This window comes from Carettochelys insculpta, chromosome 21 (assembly GCF_033958435.1).
Source record: "Carettochelys insculpta isolate YL-2023 chromosome 21, ASM3395843v1, whole genome shotgun sequence".
In the NCBI taxonomy this organism is placed as follows: Eukaryota; Metazoa; Chordata; order Testudines; family Carettochelyidae; genus Carettochelys; species Carettochelys insculpta.
This window is the reverse complement of record NC_134157.1, coordinates 16,372,726-16,385,088: the sequence shown is the minus strand read 5'-3', so window position 1 is coordinate 16,385,088 and position 12,363 is coordinate 16,372,726. Positions and strand designations below refer to the sequence as shown.

General features: G+C 52.7%; 1 protein-coding gene across 5 annotated transcripts in view; it reads left to right on the top strand.

Moving 5' to 3' along the window:
• The window catches only part of FAM163B (family with sequence similarity 163 member B), a 62,206-nt gene that overhangs the window by 46,546 nt on the left and 3,297 nt on the right, over positions 1 to 12,363 (top strand). For all 5 annotated transcript variants that reach the window (XM_075015610.1, XM_075015613.1, XM_075015612.1 and 2 more), the window contains one exon: positions 11,814 to 11,929. In XM_075015610.1, the coding sequence (XP_074871711.1) occupies positions 11,837 to 11,929 (93 nt within the window). In that variant the 5' untranslated portion in view covers positions 11,814 to 11,836. The remainder of the gene's footprint in view (positions 1 to 11,813; positions 11,930 to 12,363) is intronic.

Sequence of the window (12,363 nt, the reverse complement as noted above, 5' to 3'; positions counted from 1 at the left end):
ACCCCAACTAAATCTTACCAAGTAGGTTGCAGCCGGAGGGCTTATCTGTTCGTCGTCAAGGTGCCACAAGGCTCCACATGGTTTTTGCCGAAACAGACAAACATGGCTACCCCTCTGATGTATGACCATGGAAAATTCAGACCCCCTGGGGAGCAACAGACCCAAAAATCAGCATTTTAAACGCCTGCTGTCCTCCTCACCCCTCTGCTCTTGAGGACGCCTAACCTGAGCAACGTAACAGCACACTGCATATGCTAACGAAAGGAAGCAAAGCTGCGGGTCAGGTTGGTTAGTGCAGGTATTATGCAGGTAAAGCTGTATAAAGAACAAATGCCCTACCTAATCGCGTTCTGCTCCCAAAGGCAACTGGAGTGGAGATTACGGCGGTGGCACCAGCCACGTGCCCCAGCCCCTCCTCTGCCCATGTCCCTTCCCTGGCTATGCCCCTATCCCTCCTGCCCCTGCTCTGCCTCTACCCAGCCCCACCCTCCAGCCGCCTCTTCCTGCAGAAGCCCCACACCACTTCCAGCGCGGGTGGGGGCAGGTCTCCCCTCCCATCCTGGAGTGGCGCGGCCTGAGAGTAGAAAGCTTATGCTGCTCTCGGGCTGCACCGCTCCGGGGGGGCAGAGGGGTGTTGGGGATGCCCCCCACATTCACTGGAAGTGGCGCGGTGCTGGGGAGTAGAGCACAGCCCCCACCCCTCCCTTCAGAGCTGAGGTAGCCCCAAGGCTTACCAGTACCCCAAACTTTCCAATAAATCCAATAATCTCTTGCTGGTACTGCCCTACGTGCACACCTGCCTCCTGCAGTGGAGCTTATTTAATGTTTACAAAGTGCTTTGATGTTGGAAAATGTGGCGTACATGCAACACAGTGTTGTGCTTTCGGCATTGACTGCCCCCCGCTGTTGGAGGGATGGTGCGACCCGTGACGTTTTGAACTGTTCCCTTCGTTGTGGTGTTGGGTGGTAATATAAATTACTGCATTGGTTTGTGCTGGTGGAAGACACCGGCTTGCAAGCTTCACAGGGCTCCTCTTCAGGTCTGGAGAAGAAAATGAATCTAAATGCTCTCTCCCAACTCGTGTTAGAATTATAGACTCATAGAGCACTAGAACTGGAAGGGACTTCGAGAGGTCATTGAGTCCAGTCCCCTTCCCTCACGGCAGGACCAAGCACCATCTAGACCATCCCCCGATAGGTGTCTGTCTAACCTGCTCTTAAATATCTCCAGTGATGGAGATTCCACAAACTCCTTAGACAATTTATTCCCATATTTAACCACCCTGACAGTTAGGAGGTGTTTGCTAATGTCCAACCTGAACCTCCCTTGCTGCAGTTTCAGCCCATTGATTCTTGTCCTTTCCTCAGAGGCCGAGAACAATTTTTCTCCCTCCTTCTTGTAACCCTCTTTGAGGTTCTTGAAAGCGGCTATCACGTCCCCTCTCAGTCTTCTCTTTTCTAAACTAAACAAGTCCAGTTCTTTCAGTCTTCCCCCATAGCTCATGTTTGCTAGTCCTGTAATTGTTCTGGTTGCTCTTCTCGGGAACGTCTCCGATTTCTCCACATCTTTCCTGAACTATGGTACCCAAAACCAGACACAAGACTCCAAATGAGGCCTAATCAGTCAAAGAATGACTTCTCGTGTCTTGCTCGCAACACTCCTGTGATGAGCTCAGACAACCTCATTTCCATCTGCAGGCCTGAAGAAGAGCTTTGTGAAGTTCTGTGGCCCTCTCAGTAACAGAAATTAATCCAGTAAAAGGTATGATCTCGCCTACCTCATATTCCCTCAGCAGCCAACGTTTCTCTCGTGAGTTTTATACACCTGGGACAGAAATAGCATCTGCCCCAAATGCAGCAGAATGTTTATTGAGGGAAAAGCCATCTTCTTTCATTTGTAAGTCCACTCGTTTATTTTCTTCTTCTCAACTGCAGCCACTCCCAAAACATGCCAAGGTGGGAAGGAAAAAGAGAAGGTGTCTCTTGGGGGCCAGGCGCTCACATGGCCTCTGTCGAGTTGATTTTTGACTGAGTGGCAGATCCTTCTCTTTCCTGAATGAGTGATTACCCGGACAGACCCGTGTGTCCACGGCAGAACTTTGGAAACAGATGGGCGCAAAAGGTAGAGCAAAGACGTGGCATCAGCTGGGCCTGTTGGAAGCACACTTCCAGAGAGCGAAGAGAATGAATGATTCACCAAGCTAAATTTGCCACTGATTTACTATGAAGCCCTAGGACTGGGCCTCCTGAGGTCCCCTCACCCACCCATGGGCTTGAACATACTGGCATGTGTAGATGTGTTTAAGGGAGCGCCCTTTGCTGGATTGAATCAGAGCAGTTACTGTGTGTTAGCTGCTCTGCAGTTTCTATCTGCAGCCTATACACAGGAGATTCTCCAACTCCACCATTGTTCCATGTTTCTGGAACAGGGATCGGGAGGGTCTATCCCAGCTGCAGCTTCAGGGTTCAGTCCATAAGCAGGGAATGTCTCCACACCAGCTATGGGATTGTGTCATAACCCCGTATCTTCCTCTCAGCAGCTGTTCCTACCTCATAGGCATGGCAAAGTGTTTTCTGCAAGCTGAGTGCTTGGACAGCCTACCCCACCCCAGAGAGAATCACATGCTGCCCAGTTGATTAGCAGAGCGCCCTCAGCCGGCAGCATGTGTTTCTACTGGTGGTTCACATCTGCACATCTTGGTGCACATAAAATTTAATCTGCACATTGGTGTAAAAAATTAGCATGTGCATTGGCCATGGGCCTGGCCTGCCTTTAGCATAGTGATCAGAGCTGAGCACCAAGCCTGAGCAGAGACAGGCTTGTTACCCAGAAACAGCCCCAGGAGGCGTCCTGACAAACTGGATGGAGTGGCTATACACAGAGGGCAGATTGCACATAGGCCAAGAGCAAGGGGAGCAGGTGTGCCTTTGGGGTGGGGGAGGCTGGTAGACAATGCCAGCGTACAAAGGAGCGCATTCACCTCAGGCCACACACAGTTAACATTCGACTGCAGGTCTTTCCTCACTCTTGGCAATGAAAGCAAACTGGGTGCTGGGGGGATGGATGGATTTGGACAGGGAGTATCCTCAGGCAGCCACAGTAGTGCTAGGGCTCCTAATAGGTCATAATGAACAGGAAGAAACCATATGGTGTTACGCTGCGAGTGGTACCTCTCAGCGTCTGTGCGCCTCATTCCAGGGCTTCTGCATAGTTTCTCCAAGACCACAGCAGTGCAGCAAAGCACTTCTGTTTTGCAGTGGGTTTATAACTCACTAGATGAATCTGGGAGCCTGTGGAGCGTGAAATGAGGAACAAATGTAAAAGCGGTCTAGACAGGAACTGTTCTGCTTGTGGGCCTCCATCTGCAGTTTTCAGGTCTCCCGCTACCCCCACCGCCCCTTGCACACTGGAGAGTTGAAAGCTTCAAGCGAGAGACCCTTCAGCAGCCTCATATGTTCAAAAAAACCCAGCAAACTCCACATGGGTCTGAGAATTCCAAAGAGCCTGACACGGGATTGTCCTGTTGCCAGCGGCTTTGTGTCCAAGGGTGAAGGGAAGCAGCACGGATGACCCTTCCTTGTTGATTCCATGAGGGAGGGCATGGCTGTTTACTCAATGAGCGGGGAAGGAAAGGAACCTGCATCCGCATTATCAAAAGACACAGAATTTACTTTTATCCGGGGATCTCAAAGCAGTTGACAATGGTGGGTGGACATCTCTATCCCTGAGGCCAGGCCAGATGGGACGCTTGGCGTGAGGTCACCCAACAGCGTCATGAAGTAGACACCAGACCTCATGACTCCCGCTCTCCTTGCTTCAGCCACAGGACAGAGAGATGCCCTTTCAGGAGCATATGATACCAGTGTATCACCACACTCATGCCTCAGTTACCTTTGTTTCCAGGCGTGCATGTGGGTAGCAACGGCTGGTCTGGGAGGGCACAGGGGCACAGGCTTCTCGGGCAGTGGGAAGGCAGGACAGGTGTAACATGGGGAGGGCTTTCTGGCAGGTTGGCCATCGCAAGACAGTTATTTGGGGCGGGATGAGTCGTCTTCTCCTGCTGCCTGCGTCAGTCAGGAAGTCAGTGGACCAGCCGGGCTTACGGCTGCCGTGAGCCCTAAGGCAAGGTGGGAGGAGAACCCGGCTCCACCTGTGGAAGGGGTGGGACCTAGCCCAGTCAATCCCACCCTGACTCCATCACAGTGGTGTGAACAGCACTGCCATGGCACCAAGTGGGCCTTGGAGCTGTGACAAGTGCCCCTTCCCCCGGCTCCCCCCCACGCCTGCTGTGGAGATAGCCCAGCGTGAACCTGGGGAGAGCTGAATCAGGCCCAGGGTGTGCTGTGTGTGGGGAGTCCAGGACTTACAGAGGCCCATGATAATTTCCCAGAACTCGTGGGAGAGAGGCTGCTGGATGACCCAGGCGGCATCGGATTTGAAAGGGAAGCACTCCGCACAGAGCCGCCCCAGAGATGAACCGAGTCGCTGGGACCCGCTGCTGCGTCACTGAATGACTCGACGCCTGCCCGTGTGCATCACAGCTGAATACGCAATTTAGGCTGCTCAGTCACTTAGGTGTTTTTGAACACATGCCTTGGTCTGTACTCAGGTACAATGCCCACAGAGGCCGGTGAGTTTTGCCCAAGGCAGACCATCAGGAGTGAGCCCAGCGCTCCGCCCGGGGAGGATGCATCGTGCCAGAAGGCCTGCAGCCCCAGCGCTAGAGCGACACTCTAAACGACATGCTTCTCTACAGGCCTGGTCAGCACCAGCATAAAATACGACCCTGCTTTCACCAGTCAGTACTTACCAACTTTAGCAAGCCTGCCAATACACTGGTCAGTTACTTTCTTTGCGATCCACTCAAATCCTCAACGGATAAGGCTGATGTTCCTCTGGTGCTGGAGTCATTTAGTTGGGAGGAGAAGGGTTCTCCGTGTTAACCTGCTGTGGGCCAGCTGCATTACAGTGCTGGTGAGGGAGGTGTTCGGAACAGGCAGGCTCTGGGTAATTTACGTGGTAGAGCCTGTGCCCTGTCATACATCCGCTGCTAAAGATTTATAATTATACCGGCGCCCATGTTACTGCAGGCGAGAGGACTGAGGAAGCTGTTAGTGCTCTGGCAGATATATGCACACAAACACAGGGAGCCAATATTCATCGCAGGGAGTAAATCTCAGCAACTCCTCTGCCCTCCCAAGGATGGCAATGAAATTGCAGCAGGGCCAAGCGATGAGCTCGGTGGAACACCACCTGTGGCAAAGTTTGCAGAAGTGCTTTTATTCCATGGATACAACTATAAAGGGGTGGTGGGTACACTGCTGGTGTTAATTACCAAAGTTCCAGAGTATCCCACAGAGCTGCAGCAGTTTACACCAGCTGAGACGTTCACCCTACATCAGCCTTTCCCAGGCCAGTGTTACCCGACAGCATTTGACATCCAGCAGTATCTTAGCACTGGGTCGTACCTGGCTAGAATCGCTGATGGGTGACAATCTCAGCTGTGGGGACGGAGGGCCAACATCAAACAGTTTTCAGTCCCGGGTGTGTGCATCTGTCAGCAGCTTCAGCCCCCACTGGGTATCTACTGCTCTGCCTGCAATCCTGGCCTGGCGAGAGAGACTGAGCAATGGTGGGAGGTGTGGCGGCTAGGTGGGGCTGGCTGGCTGCTTTTATTCCTTCCTGACTGGGACAGTGGGATCGAGGCAGCAAGCCAGCTGGCTTTTGTGTTTTGTATAAACCCAGTGATTACTACTGGGTTGCTGCAACAGACTGTGGTGTGATTGTCCTCTGGGCAGGGCCCCCTTGCCAAGCCTGGAGCCTGTGCGGATTAATGAGCTTAATGGCCATTAATGAGATTAATGGCAATTAATCAGATTCTAGGCCGCTTGGCAACTCCATTGTCAGCTGCTGCTGTGGCATCTGCATCTTGGTGGCCCTCGCAGGTCAAAGCCCAGGCAGTTTCTTGTAATAAACGCAGCCCAGTTGGCCTTTGCTTCTCTTGCCAGACCAGGCTCTCAGGTCATAGACCCGCAGGTGGCTGAAGGAGCCAGGTTGCTATAGCTGAATGCACGCTGGCCCAAGATTGGGGTGTCCAACAGCATGGCTGGAGGAACTGCACAGTCTAGCTGACCCACCTGATCCTGAGAGGTGCTGTGATGATAATGTGGTCATCATCCCCCGCCCCCAGGATGTATCCCGGGTACTTACAGAGCAATACTGCCTGGCCCTAGGAAGCAAACCCCTACAGGACAGTTGCCTTTGGACCTGGTGCTGGAGGAAGACATTTTGCATGTTACTACACTCCCTAAAAACCCAGGCACCTGCTGGGTGAGGTGCTCAACTTGCCCGGTGCAGCAAACCAGTGTGCCCAGCAGCAGAACCAGATAGATGACCTCCTGAGGTCCCTTCTAGCCCTATGAGTCGAAGAACTAGAGGACTTTGAGTATGCCAAAGGATCTTTTCTATACTTTTAAGAGGCCGGTTGCTCTTAACCAAGGCTAGTGATCTGACACAGTTCAAAAATCCCGTTTAAGTAGTTAACTGGTTAAACATTAACTGGTTGACTGATTAAATGAGAGTTGGGGGGAGCTGACTGGGGCGGCCACTCCAGTCCAGTTGGCCTGGAACCACCCCACCCAACCTGACATCACAAACGGACTTCTCTAGCTACAGCAGGCCCCACTGGGCTGGAGCAGTCCCCTACCCACAGCAGATGAGGGGCTGCTTCAGCCCCTACCACTTAACTGTAACCAGTAAGCCTCATCCATTTAGGGACAGGCTTACTGGCTAACCAGTAACATCCCTACTTTGCATAAGACCCATGGACCCTAATTTTCACACCCCCACCCCAAGATCTGCACATGGCCCTTTATGAAGCAAGGGAAGGAGTGGCTCAAGGGGAGTTGTTCCAGCAAGTTCACAATGAACCTGAGGTTTTCCAGCAGAGTTCTCCCAGGTGTGCGTGATGGAATACACCCATATTCCCACTGTCTATGTATATGGCAGCGCAGGGTGGCTTGTGCAGCGGAAATAGACAAAGGCAACTTGGTGGCGGGGGTCCGTCTTCCTGTTCCCAGCTGGCTCTGTTTTGCAGGAGGGGGACTGAAAGCACAAAAGGAAAGGGCAACTCCCCCCACCCCGCCCATCACGTTTCCTGTACCTACTAAGGCAAAGGGAATAGCGGTTGGCATTAGGGAGGGGGGCCTGCGCTGCAGCATTGGGTCAGGCAGCGTGCAATGCAAACCTCTGCTTCAAGCTGATACCGTTTGTTAAGCCAGGCTGTGTTTTGTCTGCATTCGTCTTGTCACCAGCCTTGCACGCCGCATTACTTGCACTCCCTTAAACTCACTCTCTGTAGTGAATAACCTTGCTTTACTGCAGCCTCTAATTCACTGAGCGTAGGTTAAAGCCTCTGGGTGACTTCATTTCACAGGATAAATGGGGGGGGTGTTTATTTCCGTAAAGCTGTAATGAAACGTGTGTTTCTGGATGGGTGGAGCAAGGGCTGGGGCAGCGCAGGATGGACAGTTTGGGGGAGCAGGGCCTGGGCTGGGCGTGTGTTGGGGTCACCCTGCCGTGTGAGCAAGGCTGAGAGAAGCCGGGTGGACTGACAGGCAATTGGACGGGGGAGTGGCCTGCATGCTGGTGGATGGCTGGGAGCAGTCCAGCTGGGAAGCTACAGCCGGAGGGGAACAGGAGGGGCGACAGAGCCCCGCCTGATCTGAATTAGTGCCCAAGACAGCACAGAATGAAAGCAGAGTGCTGGGCCAGCAGCGGCCACGGCAGCGGGTTGCACTGAACCCACTAACCGCTGCACATTGCCAATCTCAGTGCCCCACTTATGGGGGTGACAAGCTAAGGTCACGGACTTCTCTTTTTCCAGTGGACGCTCCATCCCTGGGCTGAGCCCCCCAAGGCCTGGCACTCCTTCCACTTCTTCCCACCCAGAACCACCCACCCTCCAAGCCTGCACCTCCCCCCAGCTGTCTCCCGTCAGCAATCAGCAGCCAGTCCTGGGGCCCTGGAACCCCTGTGGCAGGTGGGGGGGAGCTGAGAACCCCCTATTTTTTTCTATGGGTGCCTGAGCCCCAGTGCACCCACAGGATCAGTGCCTGTGTATCCAGCCGCCCATGCACATCAGTGGGGCACGACCCGCCTGGTGACTGTAACGTTACAGAACTCAGACACTGGCTTCCCTCCCCAGCTACAAGTAGAGCTCTATTGTCGGAGAACCCTTGCAGCCATAGAAGAGGGTCTGGTATAAGCTGCTCCATCACCCACCTTGTCTGTCATGTAATAGAGCTGTCCTGCTGCATTTCTTGTCCCTTGGGTTTTCTTGCTCTGCGGGTTGCTTCAGAAGAGGACAAGAGTCAGATTCAGCCGGTGGGACGGCACCAGGAGCAGCTTTCCTTGCAAACCAACCAGAGGGAACACTGAGCCTTAGCTGCATGACCTGTTCTGATCACACCAGCTTCCAAGTCATTCGACAAGGGTCATGCTGAGGATCCGGAAAGGACTCTAGTGGAAGAAATGGCTGTTCCTGACTTGCTTTCACTGCTGTGGCTCCTCAAGGGTTTGCAATATGTATAAAGCAGGGGTGTGCAGATGGGGGGGGGCATGAAATTTGATAAGTGGGGGAGGCAGGGGAACAGCTTGATTAGTTCTGGCGCTGAGGCGCAGCCATCTCATTAAAAATGTTGACATAGGTGACAGTTCTTTTGTCTGTGATTCGTATTTCTATACTGATTAATAAAGATTTTTACATTCCACAAACTTATTTTCTTACACATACTAAAAATGTTCTTTTGCATATGAATATAACGAAAATTGCCGTCGGCTTAATTACATTGCACAGGTGGCGGGGATGGGGGGGGCTGTTAATTGCAGAGCTGAAAAGTGGGGCCTGGTGTAAAAAGTTTGCTCGCCCTGGTATAACGCATGACCTGGGAGCATCGCATGCGCGTAGCCTCTGCATCAGTCTGGTGTCATTCCAGCTTGCTCAGTATTTTACCTTCTTGAGCTGCTCGTTCGAAAGGCGCGGTACCGGCCATGCACATGCAGAGTGACGAACTTGAGATTAAAAAGGATTTGCGTGGAAAGGTTTAGGAAAAAAAGCACACCAACCAGTCGGTCAATGGTCAATTAGCCGTGGTCAATGTAAATTAGCGATATATCGATGTCAGGCAAATATTCTTGCTATCAGGCTGGTGCCAGACCCAGACTAAATTACAGTTGTTCCATTAGTCCAAAATGCAGTCAGTCATTTCCATGGCAGGAAGGCCAGGCTCAGTCAAAGCTGTGCCAAAGGGCTGTAACCAATATGGTCATTTTTCACCGCAGCACACGTTGGAAAGGCCTGAGGGTATCTTGTGCCCAACCCAGCCTGGAACAGCACATTCAGAGGCATTTGCTGAGGCAAAGCCACTTCCGAGAAAGGGTCTTTGAATCCCTCCCTGCTGCTGGTAGTGGAAGCTGGACTCTGGCATTGCTAAATGGTCTCCCTTAATATTAGTTATATATAATTGTAGCTTTCCATGAGTAGCGCGTGTGGGTGTGTGTGTGTGTGTGTGTTTATATGAGCTGCCAGTACTGGTGCATGTCTGTGTTCACTATTCACACAAAGGCATGAGTTACATAGTTGAATACTTCGATGATGCTCCCTGAAGTTCTGCGACAAAAAAGTGCTGCCCCAGGTTCTTTGTAGGCCAACATTTGCTACTTCCAGTTATTCCAAAGACAAAGCCACATGAGTTGCATACGGGAAATAGATCACAGGCACAGAGGCAACTTGCACAATTCAAATTCTTTACCCTATAAAGCACTTCCACTCACCCTGTATTTGAAGCCATAAATCTTAGTGCAAGTGAGAGCCCGTCACGCTAGGTAATATTGCCTTTCTCGAGCCGGGTACACACGCCAGACCAGGAATTGTCTATGGTTTCCTGCTGAAGCCACGCTGGTCTAATTACAAGTCGGAAGATACTTCTCCCACCCCCTCCTCTTTTTCCATGGGGCCCATTTTCTGGGAAGCTGCATAGCCCTTGCTAGCGTTTGAAAGTATGCCACGCCCGGCAGGCTCAGGGCCTTTCTTGGGGAGAGGGGGAGGTTAGCCAAAGATGATCTCAAAAATATATCCCCCTCCTTGTGCATATTTATATGACATACATCTGGTCCAACATCACCACAGCCCTCCCAGCTGTTCCACCAGGTGGTGCCAAGGTTGTGCTGACATGCACGTGACCCAGCCCAGCACTGAGCGTGTAACGGCTGGGTAAACCAGCCAGCTCAATGGCTGGCCTCCTGCAAGTGCCAGTCATTTGGCTCCAGAAATGAAGACCAGGCCAACCCACTGATGCTTTTACCATCTCAAGGCCTTCAAGATGCCCTGCATTAATTTGATTTCCTGTCCGGCCAGTATGTTTCATGTACCAAAGTGAAACAGCCCGGCCCTGCACATCATCTCTGAGGCTGGCTATTGAAGTCACTAGCTCCACTTGTGGGTAAGAGTTTACAGCCCCTGAGCCTGAATCGGCTCCCCTCCACCTTTGTCATCCTTTTGGGTGACACGCATATGCTTGCAGGTTTGCGCTGTTTTGTGCCAGCTGCTGGGCAGTGCTTTATTGGCTGGGTGAGAGCTAGCTTGTTAGCGTCTTACTTGGGGAATCTCAGTGTGCCATAATTTGCACACAGCAAGGCTCACCTGCATGGCAATGATTTTGTTTTCTTAATGCACCGGCTTAGCTGTAAAGCCAGCCAGGACCCATTCCAGCCAGTAGTGTGGGAGGGCAGAGTGAGGCCAGGCATGTTACTAAGCACACTCAGTACAAACCAAGCAGCCATTGTACCACTGACCCACAGCTACTGCGTGCATAGACAGCAAGCACCAGCCATCTGCGCAAGCCTGGGCCTAGTGGAAGACTCATGCTGACGCTAGCTGGAAGCGTCGGGGGCTGTGCCTTGGTGGTCTTCTGTCACAAAGACATGCACAGGAAACAGGTCCAGACACATCAGCGGATGTCACGATCTCTGCTGGTGTTTGCATTTGTGATTGCAAGCTGAGTGGTTCACCCCACCCCACTGGCTGGAGTAAGGGAAACAGGGGACACAGGCAGAGGAGAAATTTGCCCCCGCTCCATAGCCAGTCCCTGGGGGACTGCAGCTCAGAGACCTCCTGGCCCAAGGCACACCCAGTGGCTGCCCATACATCACTTGGCTCATAGGGCCAGAGGGTAGCATGAGCTGCAGTACAAGGACCTTGCCCTGGTCTCTAGATAAGGAGCCCACAGCCCATGCCCACCTGTTCCACAGGTAAGCCTTGACTTGTGGCCCTTAAGTCACAGCTGTTATGGAGCCTACTGTCTATGCCACCATCCCTGCTTGCTCTCGTGGCCCAGCCTCCACATGGGCTAAAAAAATCAACCACTAAAAATCCAGTATGAAGCAGCCCAAGCAGCAACTGGCCAGCAGGAGTAAACCACCCTGCACCCACACACTCTCTCTCTCTCTCTCTTCCCACCCACCCCCATCCCCCGCTACTCAGCCCGGCATACCAGCATCGAGCAGGGTTGTACTGAATGCTGGGCTCAGTCTGTTTGTACCAAAGAAGGCCATAGCCACCCAGAGCTGGGTCCTCAGCAGGCCCCCAAACCCCACACACCCCTAGAGCACCGTGAGTGGGGTTAGGTGCCAAGCTGCCCCCTCAACTCCCCACCAGAGTGTTTTTGTTTTCCTTTTGTCTTGGTTGCACCAGGACTGTGCATAATTCTTCTGCCCATTTGACCTGTGTTTGAAAGCCTCTTCTGTCTTCCAGGTTGTTAATGGAGAAGCGGTCGAATGACAGCCGGGACCGTGGTCATCACAGGTGGAATATTAGCGACTGTCATTTTGCTTTGCATTATAGCGGTTCTCTGCTATTGTAGGCTTCAGGTACTCCTCGCGGGGTTGCCCGTCAGCCCACGCTTCTTTGTTTCAAAGCGACGGAGACGAGTTGGTACAAGGGATGCCAGCCTGCAAGGGGAGGGTTGGGAGGCAGGGAATTAGTTCATGGGGACTTCTGGGAAGAGCGACAGGGGGCAGGAGCTGCTTCTGAAGGAGGCTTAGTGCCAGGCCTTGACATATGTGGAGCTACACAAGATCAAGTGCATGGTACCTTGTAAAACCATGGACCATGACCATAGGCAGGGCCCTATCAGGGAGCGAGGGAAAATGCCCGGCTTGTGTGTGAGCCTCTCACTCCTGACTGGGGAGGGTAGTGGGTGGAGGAGTCATTCACGCAATCTGGGTTCTTTCCCCTCGCTCCCTGCTAGTCAGGGGAAGGGGATGAAGAGCGAGTGGCTTCCTGGTTCGCATGGCTGCTGCCC